Source organism: Myxine glutinosa, chromosome 4 (assembly GCF_964187855.1).
Source record: "Myxine glutinosa chromosome 4, kmMyxGlut1.1, whole genome shotgun sequence".
In the NCBI taxonomy this organism is placed as follows: Eukaryota; Metazoa; Chordata; class Myxini; order Myxiniformes; family Myxinidae; genus Myxine; species Myxine glutinosa.
This window is the reverse complement of record NC_136264.1, coordinates 198750392-198765063: the sequence shown is the minus strand read 5'-3', so window position 1 is coordinate 198765063 and position 14672 is coordinate 198750392. Positions and strand designations below refer to the sequence as shown.

Genomic DNA, 14672 nt, shown 5'->3' with positions numbered 1-14672 from the left:
CCATCTTCCAATATAGCAAGGCTGACAGGGATGGCTTACGTTATTTTCTTGCTGATGTTCGCTGGAACTCAATTCTTTGACACAACCCACCTGAAGCTGAAGAGGAAGTTACTGAGTGGATCCACGTTGGCATGGGCTTCTTTACCCTTTCACCGATCGACCAAGTGAAACCACATGCTCAACCTTTGACGTCCCTGGGTCTCTACTGTTGTTGTGCTTGTATGCTTTCCTCTCCCTCCCCCTCCTGTCTTCCGCTCCCTTAATTGTACGTATGTTTTATATGTCCGTGCACGTTTTCCTGCTTAATGCGTTAGCTCTTACACGAACCTCGACTCTGTATACAAAAACATTGGGGCAATACCCCTGGCACTCACCTGGTAGAATAAACAGTATACTGCACCGACTGAAGGCATTTTAAACGAATTTCAATGGTTGCTAGAAGACAGGGCAACATGTACAATAAAAAACCTATTTTAGGGGGCAAACCCCACGCCCCTCCTCCAACCCCATATACCTCCGAAGACCCCAATATTTCTAATGCCTTGAACAAAATTGGTACATCATGGGTGATTAAGGTTGTGGTGAAGTTTCATCGAAATTGCGTGTGTAGTTTCTGAGAAGAAAGTAAACACTTATTTTGGGGGGCAACCCCCCCTTAAGCCCCCAAAGGGGCAGATTTTTTTTAATGCCACGAATAAACTTTGGGACAGCACAGGTGGTGAAGGTTGTGGTCAGGTTTCATCGAAATTGTGTGTGTAGTTTCAGAGAAGAAAGCAAATACCTATTTTGGGGGTTCAAACATGGACCCACTTTGACCCTCCGTAGATCCCCTTAGACTTAGATTTTTTTTGTGCCAGAAACAAACTTTGATACATCACGGGTGATGAAGGTTGTGGTCAAGTTTCATCGAAATAGTGTGTGTAGTTTCAGAGGAAAAGCAAATTCCTATCTTAGAGGGTCAAACCTGGATCCACTTTGACCCTGGGGAACCGCCTTCGACCCCGATTTTGTTAATGCCGTGAACAAACGTTAGTTACAACCCAACAAATATAATTTGTGCCAAGTTTGGTCAAAATCCCTTCAGCGGTTTCGGAGAAGAAGTTGCAAGTGTTTATGGACGGACGGACAGGCTGACGGATGACGCGCCATTGCATAAACTCCCCTGAATTCGTTCCAGCTTCATCGCGGTAGATTCCAATGATTCTGAAAGCTTTGGTTTCAACAGCGTGAAGCCGAGCGAGATGTGAGGATGGAGCACCAGCCCAGAAGGGAGAACAGTATTCCATTGAGCTGCGGATGAATGCCTTGTATGTGGTGAGGAGCTCAAGTGTGCCAAGGAAGGACTTCGCACGACGGATGATGCCCAGTCGGCGACTGGCTTTGGAGGCCAGCTTGGAAATGTGGTTTCCCCAGGAAAGATCATGGCAGATAGTGAGACCCAAAAGCTTGAGTTACAGAACTTCTTGGAGAGGGTTGTTGAGAAAGTAGATGGGAGGGTTGTCCAGTCGGTCTTTTCGGAGAGACATAGTGAGAGTGTGAGATTTGTCAGGATTGAAAGACATGTTCCACTTGTTTGACCAGTCTGTGATTTTGTCCAGGTCTGCAGAGAGTGAGGAGGCTGCAGACTGCCGATCTGAGGGATGAGGTATGGAGCGGCAGAGAGTGGAGTCATCAGCAAAGAGATAGAGAGGATTTTCCAGAGAGTCGGAGAGATCATTGATGAAGACCAGAAAAAGCACAGGGCCCAGAACACTGCCTTGGGGAACTCCAGCCTGAACAAGAAGGGGAGATAAGAGAAATCCATTCAGGCCCACACGTTGACTACGACCAGAGAGGAGGTCCGCAAGCCATGTGTGGAGATTTCCATGGATACCACAGGAGGAGAGTTTGGAGAGCAGAGCGGGGTGCCAAATCGTATCGAAGGCAAGTGATATGTCAAGGAAGACAGCTCTGATTTCCTGTTTGGCATTAAGGACCTCCATCCATTGTTGAGACAGCAGAAGGATCACGTCCAAAGTAGAATGACCTGGTCAGAATCCAAATTGATGATCAGAGATCAAGCCATTGGAGAAGAGGAAGAATTTGATGTCAGAAGTGATGATTGATTCCATGACCTTGCTGATAATTGGGATCAGGCTGATTGGTCTGTAGTTGCAAGGATCTGTTTTTGCACCTTTTTTGTGTAAAGTGGTAATGTTTGCTGATTTCGCAGTTGATAGCAGATGACCTTGAGCAAAAGAGAGGGTGAAGAGAACAGACAGAGGGTGAGATAGAGCGGCAGAGCAGGATTTTAGGACCCGTGGGCTGATGCTGTCTGGTCCAGTTGAAGAATCAGAGTCGAGGTTTGACAAAAACTTCTCCACCTTATCAGGAGAGAAGTAACTTGGCTTGTGTATGCATTATTTCAAAAACCGTTCAACATTTAGCTTTCATATTACACAGACCTATTCGGCCTATCACAAAAAAGGCAGGGGGCCTGGAGTATCAGCTCCTTGTTCAATCAGTATCATTGCGTTGCCTCAATTGAGGCGCGTCACTTGTTTCGTCTTGCAAGTAAACACTGTAAATGAGTCTTAGAGAATGTTAAAGCCCCAGTCACACCGGGCCTGCGACCAGGTTATGACCTAGCTGCGACCGAAAATTTTGTGAATCGCGGGCAAATCGTAGAAAGAGCGCGCGACTGGTCGCAGAGGTCGTGGGTGATCGCCAGAGCAAAATCAGTCGCAGCAAGGTCGATGGTCATGTTCAAAACTTCTGACCTGCGATTCCAAATCGTAAGAGGTCGTAGACAGGTCTTACATGGTCGTACCACCAGTCGCACATGGACGCACCACCAGTCGTGCATGATTGCGGGTCAAGTAGTCGCACGATTGGTCGTGCTACTGGTCCTGCCACCCGACGATTGGTGGTGCCACCTGTCGTACGACCTCACGATCGGTAGTGCGACCAGTCACGGCCTGTCCCGACTGGTTGCACGACCTTACGATTGGTGGTACCACCAGTCTTTAGCTCGCAGACCAGTATATTTGGACCATTATACTATAATATTATATTATTATATGATATTATATTATTTTATACCATTCGCGTGTGTTCGGCGTGTTTTGCTGTGCGTGTACAACAATGTTTTTGTCAGTGTTTAATGGTTCGACGTGTGTTGACAAGACGCTCGCTAAACGACTTTAGTAAATTCGGTCCGATGTTTTGATTTAAATCGCTTAATTCTTAAACAAGGGCTGGCAGGTACACAAACTCGGCTCCAAGCTGTCTACCCTGGGTTCGAATCCCAACCAAGCTATAAAGTGGCATCGTGGTGATTCATAGGCAGTGTGAATCATCATTTCCAGGATCGACGTTAAACGGGAATCCCGTCTGCTGGCGTTAGTTGGTAGACCCCACGCCACGGTGTCCTTCACGAAGAGGAGGCGAGCCATCACCGGAATCCTGAATAAAGTACAAATTCCTGTCCGAAATACTTCTGGGAATGCAATGGCAAACCACCAGTACAGTGTGACGATTGACAAGAAACTGTTTCGGTAGGACGGAGTCTTTGTCATACAGTATGGAGTATGGGACTGCACATCAGAATCCTTTAACTTTAACATGATATAAATAAATATTTAATACAGGATGTCATTCTATTCTTCAACACGATCTTCTTCCTGTGACTTCTTCTTCATTAGCCCACCTTTCTTGAGGGGTCGGCCGGGGGAAGCTTGGTCTGAGTTTGTCACGAACCGGTTGGCCAGGCCTGACGTTCCACTAGTCAGGGCAAGGATTTGTAATTTGTTGAGGGTGCCTGCGATAGCTCGCCGACTCTTCGCGAAGGACATCTTGGGGTCTTTAACGTCCACAAACGAACGTCGGCAGACGGCACGTCCGTTTAACGTCCATCTGAGGGATCGTAAACACATTTATGACATTTTATAGCTGCGTCGGGAATCGAACTCACGACTGGCTGTGACTGGCTGCGACTGGCTGCGATCGATCGTGTGAGCGGTCGCAGGTCGCCACCACTCGTCGCACGATTACCTACGATTGATCTTGCGATCGATCTTCTCCAATCGTTGGTGATCGCACGACCACGCGTACCACCAATCGTACGATGACCTACCATAAGTCCTAAGAGCAATCGCTGTTTGCGATCGCAAATGGAGAGCGTAGCAAACATTGACGATTGGTCGTACCTCGGCCAGATTGCCATCAATCGCACGATCCAGAAATCGTACGATCCAGTGTGACTGAGGCCTAAGCAACAGTATGCAGAATCTGTGTGTGATTCTACCTCAATTCAACAGGTAAGATCCAGAGATTTTTGGAGAATTGTTAACAGCATTCTCATCCATAATCGATCATCGATTCTTGTCCTCTTCAATGGCCCTGAAGTGCTAACCTCTCCTATTGATGAAGTCAACATCTTTTCTGAGCATTCTGCTGCAAACTCCACATATGCAGACCACGGACACCCATTGCCTGCTTGTCCTTCCCGTGTTCACACCAGTTTGTCCACTATTATCATCACACCCAGGAAAGTTGCGAAGATTATTCAAGGGCTTGACATCTCAAAAGCTGCTGGACCAGATGGAATCTCTGAAATTGCTTTGAAGATGTGTTCACCTGAACTGTCTTCTGTTCTCTCAAAATTGTATCGCTTATCTGTGCTTCTACCCAGCTAAAAGCAGGCTTTTGTAGTCCCTATCTTTAAAGGCTCCGATGAGAAATCGGCTCCTTCCAACTATCGACATATTCGCCTTTTACGCATTATGAGCAATTTGTTTGAATCCCAGCTGAAACTGCAACTCACAAGTCATCTGGAAACCCACAACCTCTCAAGTGATGCCCGGCGTGGCTTCCGACATTCAATATCTACTGGTGATGTTCTATCCCTAATTAATGAACATGTGAATCGGGCTTTGGATCATCGTGGTGATGTTAGGGTTGATGCTCTCGACATCTTGACAGCTTTTGACAAAGCGTGGCACAAGGGCATTTCTGGACAACTGATCTATAAGCTAAAATCGTGTGTCATCTCTGGAAAATTTCTTCCGACAATTTCTGACTTCCTTGTAAATCAAAAAGATCTCTGTGGTACACGAGTGACAGTCATCCCCGGTTCTGGGTTGTGCCCTCCATTGTTCTTGTTGTTTATGAATGACCTGCCTGGTTGTATTCTTGCACAGTTAGCCATTTACACAGATGATTCAACACTGTACGAGTATACTACATATCCAGGAACCATGCATGTCTCCTCCATCCCGTGTTCAGGCCAGTGCCACCCTTAATCAGGAACGAGAGAGTGTGATTAACTGGGGAAATGATTAGCTCATTACTTTCAACCAAAATAAGACTCACTTGCTGTCTGTGTGCAGCTCGAGATCACCCAATTTTCCAACCATGTCTATGGATTATTCACCTTTGCAGGAACTCCTTGGTATGTATCCATCTTCGTGGATTGGACATCAGCTCAAACTTCAGATGGGAAAAATGCATCTCTGGTATAACTAAAGGAGCCTCTCATTGCCTTGGCGGCTTATTCCGTGCTCGGCGATTCAATCCTCCAGCTGCCATGCCCTATCCATACAAGGCCACCATACGACCCGTCATGGAGTGTTGTTGCCATATTTGGGCTGATGCCTCTCACCTCTCTCCTTTATATAATCCAGCGACGTGCTGCCAATCTGGTGGGACAGGAGTTACATCGTCCCTGGAACCTTTCAATCCACTGCTCTGTATGTTATTTGAGCCTTTTCCCCAGATAATTTTACGGAATGTGATCTTGAGGGTCGAATCACAGGTTGTTCCACCTGAGCGTACTTTTAGTTACTCTACACGTTTGGCAGCTTCTTCCCATCTCTGCTCTCACTGTAGTATCTGTCTCGAGGACGAAGACAATCCACAAACCAGACAGCCACTCTTCTAGTTTCTTTCCCCGTACTGCACCCCTTTGGAACTCTTCACAGGCATCCTGCTTCCCCCTCAATCCTAACATACCTCAGTTCAAGAGGAATCCTACTATATTAAATAAGGCAATTCTATGTATGCGTGTGTGTTTGTCTAAAATTATCGAAGAAAACATGGCTGGGCTGATTTCCACCAAAATTTGCACGTTGATAGTACCAGGGTCAGCTCATGGGCACAGGCCCAATCCTCCCTCCCCTCTTCCCCCCCCCCGTTCTTTGTGAGGGGGGGGGGGAGGGAGGACATGAAGTTTGCCTGCACACCCACATAGTGAAAGGGGGGGTTATTAATTAGGGCACAAATTATATTTGCCCCTCCTTCCCCATTATTTCCCCACCCTTTACCCCTTCCCAGCCGAAGGGAGCGGGTGTTTTTGTGTAAATGTCTCTTTAATATAAATACTCTCCTTTGTGTCGCCCCCACCTTTGAGTGGCTTTTACTTTGTGGCGCGTGAAATTTCATAAAGAATATTTTAAAAAACTTACAGTGGTAGTTTTCGGACAACAGTGCTTGCTGATAGTCATCATCAGCTGTGATAAATCCTCATAACTCCTCCCAGTCATCCTCAGTAGATCCAGTGGAGACAATGTTAGAAAATCCTCGAGGAGGGTGGGGAGAATTGAATAAGAAAAAAAAAATTCCAACAATGAATTCCACAATATCAAATATTTAAAGCTCTTTCTAACCAGTCACCGGTATAAATACATATTTAGTGCTTTCTGTGGGAGGTGAGAAAATTGAAATTTGCCATACTGATGTGACTGAAACCACGATTCAAGAAAAATAAAAAACAAATACAGAGTTCACAAAACACCTTACCTCGCGTAGTCTTGAGAAACAAGGACATGGACGGGGTTGACGAGCGGAAAATTTGATTGGTCGTGATGATGTAAAATGCCATAATATTTTGTGCAAGTACTGCTAAACGGAAGGTTTTTTTGAAAGCGCTAAAAGGCGATTTGTGTTCTACAGTGTTCAAGTCTATAATTCAATTGAAATAAAATGAAGATTTTAAAAGTTGTAAAAAATAATTTTTTCCGGAAGCTTCCCGCTGTCTCTTTTACGCCACCTTATTTTCAGAAACATTCATACTTCAAGTTCAATATTTGATTACAAATAAACAAATCATAGCTGTTGGAAACAATTCCATGTACACGCCGAGTCTTTCGACAAAAATCAGTTTGCTCCTGCAATTCGGTCTCTGTTGAAGAGTCATCAACCGGTCAGGTCAGCAGGGGTGGTCTTAGTGATTTTGGGGCCCTGTCAAAAGTTAAAAATAGGTCCCCACACCTCCTTTATCCCTACCCAACCCATTCTGAACAAGGATAAAACGCCCAATTTTCACAATGCATGTTCCTCCAATAATGCACCGCAGATTGTGATTTTAACTTTACTCTATTCTCCAATATTCACCAAAACAATGCAGAAACCATCGAGCTATCACAATAAAAACCACCGTTTAGAGGCCATTTTTCCCCGCAAAGCGGGGGTTGGCCTTTTCGGGGACCGTGGTAGTTGTTGTTTTTTGGTCCCCTTTTTGAAGCAATGTTTTACGGCCGGATGCCCTTCCTGACGCCAACCCTTTTTGCCGCCTTCAACGACAAACAGGGAATTACCAGTGAACTGGTACTCAATTTGCCGACCTCGGAAGGATGACAGGCTGAGTCAACCCCCCTGGCATTAATTCGGCGATCGACCGAGATTCGAACTCAGGATCCTAGGATCCTAAGCCGGCACCCTAGCCGCTAGCCCAACACCAGGGATCATCGAGCTATCACAATAAAAAAAAGGAAATTAATATTACAATCGGAATGTAATAACTCTACATTAATTTGGCATCTCAGTGTGAGTGCATTGTGATGGTCTCAAAAAACAACATACTCTACCTATAACTCGGAAACAATGCGGTCGAAATGTTCTTACCTGTTAGCCCGAACGTTACCGCTACTGCTGCCGACACTGCTGCTTCATTTTCGGATTTACTTTTGAGGGAATCATACAGTATATCACCCCCACCAGCCAGGGTGCCTTAAGCAAACCTTCAAGTTTGCACCCTAATTCTCCCTCCTTCAACCCCCCCACCCCCCCCCCCCCCCCCACCATGGGGCCCTGGGCAATTGCATTGATCCACATGTGCCCACAACACAAATTCAACTTATCAGTTACTATCTAACCCTAACCCCAGTTCCTTTTTCAGTATCAAATAAAATACCATCAGAAGGTCCATAATAGAAGGAAGAAATTGGAGGGTGAAGGGAGATAAGCAAGTCACACCTGGCAGGTCACAACCTGTTGCTTTGCCAGTCGTGAACACAGTTCAGCGGGCAAACCAGCTCGGCGGAGATTTTTGGAGGCCATGGCTCTACGTCTGTCCAGTTCTGGTGGACAAACAATCACATAAGCAACATCACAATGCAGCTTTGTCTTTGGATTATTGTTATTTTTACTTTATTATCATTGTTTTACCGCCGTTTACATGCTTGCATCATCACAAAATATCCACCCTCACCAAACTGTAACTTGAAATACCTGAGCTCACTCAATGTGTTGTTCTTTTTGGCCGAAGAACATTGTCTACATTTTTACCTGCAACATGTTGCAGGTCTACAAGAGCTTCCCATTGCTGTTGTTGTTGGGGTTCTTGTTAAGGATCGATTTCTGAAATGTGCAACCATTGGTCAAACAGCTGCCAGACCACACCCACATCTGTCGCTTGACTCCACCCTCTATAGCACAAGTTAAAATTATATGGACGCCATCTTGGTGTTTTGGTGGTCCAAACACATTAGGCCTGTAAGCCTCCACTGATCATACACTGCCCGGGTTTGTGGCATAAGATTTCCATTGGGTTGGCTCGATTGTTATTCACGATGACAGACCCCGAAAAATCTAATCATATGTCCCCGAGGACCCAAAAGACCCTTGAGGACCAAAAACACCCAGATGACCCAAAAGTCCTTGATGACCCAAAATACCCAGTTCACCCAAAAGTCCCCAAGGACCAAAAAGACCCAGATGACCCTGATGACTCAAAAGTCCCCAAAGACCTAAAAGTCCCAGAAGATCCAAAAGTCCCCAATTAAAATTTGGTCCAATGGACGAACAGGCCCCCGAGTGTAATAAATATTTGAACTGACATTTAGTGTTCCTTTCATCTTTGTTTTGGCATACTGCATCGCCTGGAGTGGTCTATGGTCAATTAATTTACATAGGCTCCGCCCCTACCCTCTGTCCCAGCCCTATTGGTTAAAGGGAAACCACATCAGTTATTTTGAGCATTTCTGAGTGCAGGTCATTGTGTGGGTTGAGGCTGGATGAAGACATTACTCTTTGAGAAACGAGCAATAAGACAGAGCTGCAAGATACAGTCAGGGTTACGTAAAACAATATAGGAACATGTGCAGTGTTTGACTTTGCTGAATAAGATATCTTGGCACTTTTGCTCCAAGATTGGGTATCCTCTGAGTACCATATTCCATTGTGTTATTCCACATTATATAAAATTACAGAAACAAGTGAATAAAAAAATTTATGCTAAATTAAAAAGGCAATGTAGGGATGACAAACTACAGTCTAAAAAAGGTCCTAAACAAGATAGGGATGATGTTGGTTTAGACTTAGAGAGTAGCTAACAGTATTGCCATCACATAACAATCCCTCCATCACTGCCTCAAGACTATTGTCTCGAGATAGGCCGAGCTAAAAGTATTAGAAGCTCCTATAGTTCATTTCTGCAAAAGTATAAGAAGCTCCTATATAATTTCAGGGACTTCTTGCAGCTTCAGTTGTCTTTCCTACTTTTCTTTTTTATCAACTTGGAGTAACCAATCACAAATGGAGATAATTATAGAATGCTGTTATTGGAGATGTTCATGCATTTGTAAGAAGTTGCTGATCATGTACTGATATTATAACATTGTACTCATCTGCTAATTTGTAGAGTCCAGGTGGTTGTTGTTGTTGTTGTCAGTGTGTGGCTGCACAACAGGAGTAATCAAGTACTGGTGTAACCAGTGGAGTGTTTGTAGAAGCTTGAAGCAATAACTGATGAAGTATAAATGAGGCAGTAATGTTGGGATTGTTATGCGATGGCAATACTGTGAGCTACTCTCCAAACCAACATCATCCCCATCTTGTTTAGGACATTTATTAGACTGTAGTTTGTCATTCCAACATTGCCTTTTTAATTTAGCATAATTTTTTTTATTGACTTTCACATGTCGAATAATAATAAGCTTTAATCAAGCCCATCAGAACGCACAGTACATCAGCATGCACGGTAACCAAGGGTTATGTTATATAATCAAGCAGTATGTTATATCATCAAATGTTATGTTATATAATCAAGCGTTATGCAACACAAATTCCGAAAAAGATTGTGTTATGTAATTTTTGAACATATTGCAGTTAATCAATCTGTGACCATGTGACAAATCAAGGCAGTGTTCTGGGCCCTGGGCTTTTTTTGGTCTTCATTGATGATCTTTCTGACGCTGGAAAATCCTCTATATCTCTTTGCTGATGACTCCACTCTCTGCCGCTCCATGCCTCATCCCTCAGATCGGCAGGCAGCAGCCTCTTCAATCTCTGCAGACCTGGACAAAATCACAAACTGGTCAACCACGTGGAGCATGTCTTTCAATCCTGACAAACCTCACACTTTCACTTTGTATCTCCAAAAAGAACGTCTGGACAACCCTCCCATCTACTTTCTCAATAATCCTCTTGAAGAAATTCTGTAACTCAAGCTTTTGGGTCTCACTATCTGCCATGCTCTTTCCTGGGAAAACCACATTTCCAAGCTGGCCTCCAAAGCCAGTCGCTGTCTGGACATCCTTCATCATGTGAAGTCCTTTCTGGGCACTTCAGAGCTCTTCACCACAAACAAAGCTTTCATCCGCAGCTCAATGGAATACTGCTCTCCCCTCTGGGCTGGTGCACCTGCCTCACATCTCGCTCGGCTTCATGCTGTTGAAACCAAAGCATTCAGAATCATTGGAATCTCCCTCGATGAAGCTAACTCCGAGGGCCGTTCACTTACTCACCGCAGGCAGGTTGGTGGTCTTTCTGTCTTCTACCGACTCCTCTCTGGCCTTGCTCCCCCAGCTCTCTCTGGGCTCTGTCCCTCAAATATTCCTACAGGTCGCACAAGATCTGCCAGAAACCCTCTGATGGTTAAACTGCCAAAATCAAGACTCTCTGCTCACCTTCACTCCTTCATTCCTCTTTACTCCTGCCTCTGGAACAAACTCCCACACTCTCTTCAATCCCTCTCCTCCCTTCAAGTCTTCAAAACAGCTGTTTACCACCATCTCCTATCTTCCCCCATCCAAATCCTTGATCTTTTTCTGCCCAGTTAATACACCCCAAATCCACCTTCGTCAAATTCCGTTTTCTTTCCTTAAAGTTCCTGTCGTGTCCATTTGTTTATCCCGTATAGCCCGCCCCAAGCCTCTCCATTCCACACGTCTCCCGATGTTCCTGTTATCTGCTGGTGTCTGTCTCTGTCACTATCTGTCACTATCTCTCTCTCTCTCTCTCTCTCTCTCTCTCTCTCTCTCTCTCTCTCTCTCTCTCTCTATCACACACACACACACACACACACACACACACACACACACACACACACACACACACACACACACACACACACACACACACACACACACACACAAACACCCCCTTTATGATATGTTCTATGTGTTAGCTCTTACACCAGCCTTGACTAAGTGTGGAATGTTTTATGAACACCAAGTCGGAAGGGTAGCGCCAAAAAACGACGAGGGCCCCCCTGGGTGAAAAAGCAAAAACAAGTGGGAAAATGTTGTCAGATGGGAGTGCCCCAGATGAATGACTGTGGCCCACAGTAACAGAAAAGAGGAGGTGAGGGGCTTCAGGGAAATTTGCAAACAAGGAGCGTTCCCAGTGGCATGGACAGTGCAAACGAGTGACCTTCGAAAGGCCTCCCGGAATCCCGTGTTCAGTGCTGCTCCAGTCGTGAACTCACAGAGAAGGGGACCCACGATACTGCGCCAGGTGATGAGAGAATCTCCCAGGGCACTGCACCTGCGTTAAGACCTATAGCTTGCTGGTGGTGAGTGTGGGGAAACCGACTTCAACGGTACTCTCCAGCAGGCACTGCAGAACCAGGAATGAATGCAACAGGTAACGCAGAGAGAACCCCCTAAAAAACAATTTCTTATGGAAATAATAAGCATGTTGGGCTCACTGTAAAAACCAAAAAAAATCCTTATTTCAAAATCTTGAATATTTTTCATATCTTGGGGAAAACAATTATCATCCTTGAAACTAACAGGCCCATCTTTATGGGATGTGTGTATGGTAAGAAAATACGTCAAAAATTCTCAAAGAGTAGAAATTCAAAATAACCCCCCCCTCCCTCCTCTCCACTTTATGGGACGGGGACAGCCCCTCCCTGTTGAAACAACCACAAACACACTTTATGGGATTGGGACAGCCCCTCCCTGCTGAAACGACCCCACCCCCAATTTCAGGGAAGGGGCCAGCCCCTCCCTGGTGAAATGACCCCCACCCCCAAGTGTATTTGTTCACATGCACCCCCATTGCCTGCACCGGAACGACCCCAACACCGTTCCCCCGGACACGCGTACATAATAAATAGATGGGCCCTTTTGAGGGAGAATGGAGGATTTACCTCAAGTGTTTAATCAATAAAGGGTGTCGGACCCTCCCTGCTGAAACGACCCCACACCCGTAATAAAGGGCGTCAAACCACGACCGGGACATTTGTATGTAAATCAATTTCAACTGACGTCACCCAAATAACGAATCATAAGCCTTATAATGTATAATAATCGGGGTAACTTACGAAAGCTTTACTTAAATTGGTGGAGAAAAGGCGATGCCAAAAAAGCATTTCTGACCGACTAACCAGTAAAAGCAGCACTCTGTGGGTGAAACCTTGAGGTGTGTGGAAAGAACAAACCAGGAGCGCTGGTTCCTCGGGCGTTTAGTGTTGAAAACGTTCATCAGGATTCCATCGTGATCGAGGAAATGTTTTATAAATTAACATTCTCCACATTAAGAGGCAAAGCGACGTGAACAAAACATTATATTAATGCAGACCCTTCGTGAATCAACGTATAACATCGTCGCGCCTCATCTTGTAATAAACACTGAAGAACAAAAAAAAAATGTTCAAGACTCCCATGAGCTCGTGGAGACGGTGACATTATCACGGTTTTACATTATATTCGATTACACACAGATTGTGTTTGTGTTCAACGCCGAGAATATATATCGAACCAACAAACCAACGTACCAAGTAAGTCGAAAAACACACCTTGGCCGTAAAGTCAAAACTCCTCCACGACGCTTCACGTCTGCCGCGAAGGGGCGCAATCTCCTTTTTCCGAATTCCGGATTCGCCAAAACATGCAAGTTCATCATCCTGCGAAAAAATAAGCATAGCGGCAATGCCCCCACCCACCCCGTATACATCCACCCCGTATACATCCACCCCGTATACATCCACCCCGTATACATCCACCCCTTTCCCATCCACCCCGTATACATCCACCCCTCCCCCACCCACCCCGTATACATCCACCCCTCCCCCACCCATCCCGTATACATCCACCCCTCCCCCACCCACCCCGTATACATCCACCCCTCCCCCACCCACCCCGTATACATCCACCCCTCCCCCACCCATCCCGTATACATCCACCCCTCCCCCACCCACCCCGTATACATCCACCCCGTATACATCCACCCCTCCCGTATACATCCACCCCTCCCCCACCCATCCCGTATACATCCACCCCTCCCCCACCCATCCCATATACATCCACCTCTCCCCCACCCACCCCGTATACATCCACCCCTCCCCCACACACCCCGTATACATCCACCCCTCCCCCCACCCACCCCGTATACATCCACCCCGTATACATCCACCCCGCATACATCCACCCCTCCCCCACCCATCCCGTATACATCCACCCCTCCCCCACCCACCCTGTACACATCCACCCCTCCCCCACCCACCCAGTATACATCCACCCCTCCCCCACCCACCCCGTATACATCCACCCCTCCCCCACCCACCCCGTATACATCCACCCCTCCCCCACCCACCCCGTATACATCCACCCCTCCCCCACCCACCCCGTATACATCCACCCCGTATACATCCACCCCGTATACATCCACCCCTCCCCCACCCACCCCATATACATCCACCCCGTATACATCCACCCCTCCCCCACCCACCCCGTATACATCCACCCCTCCCCCACCCACCCCATATACATCCACCCCGTATACATCCACCCCTCCCCCACCCACCCCGTATACATCCACCCCGTATACATCCATCCCGTATACATCCACCCCTCCCCCACCCACCCCGTATACATCCACCCCTCCCCCACCCACCCCGTATACATCCACCCCTCCCCCACCCACCCACCCCGTATACATCCACCCCTCCCCCACCCACCCACCCCGTATACATCCTCATATTAAACGTTTGCCTTCTACCTGCGACTTGATATCTTCATCATTTTAAAACGGTGTTATTCATGCAAATATGGCGGAGATTTTAACATTCTTTTCACTTCCTTTATTCCCACCATGTGTGGAATTGGGTGATTTAAACGGGGTGTGATTGTGGTGTACACCGTGCATACTGTGTGCCAGGCAGGTAACAGGTTGTGGCTTGTATCACC

General features: G+C 46.4%; 1 protein-coding gene across 29 annotated transcripts in view; it reads right to left on the bottom strand.

Moving 5' to 3' along the window:
• LOC144891865 (DNA repair protein RAD51 homolog 2-like) overlaps positions 1–13492 on the bottom strand; it is a 42664-nt gene extending 29172 nt beyond the window's left edge. For 4 of the 29 annotated variants that reach the window (XM_078776876.1, XM_078776877.1, XM_078776878.1 and 1 more), the window contains exons 1-2: positions 8233–8463; positions 6444–6557 (exon numbers count right to left, since the gene is read on the bottom strand). In XM_078776876.1, coding sequence (XP_078633002.1) covers positions 6444–6557; positions 8233–8316 — 198 coding nt within the window. In that variant the 5' untranslated portion in view covers positions 8317–8463. Of the gene's footprint in view, positions 1–6443; positions 7396–7730; positions 7973–8170; positions 8464–8544; positions 8668–11910; positions 12143–12871 lie in introns of those variants that run through there. The other 25 variants (XM_078776869.1, XM_078776886.1, XM_078776871.1 and 22 more) reach the window with 20 other exon arrangements.
• Positions 13493–14672: the final 1180 nt, after the last annotated feature.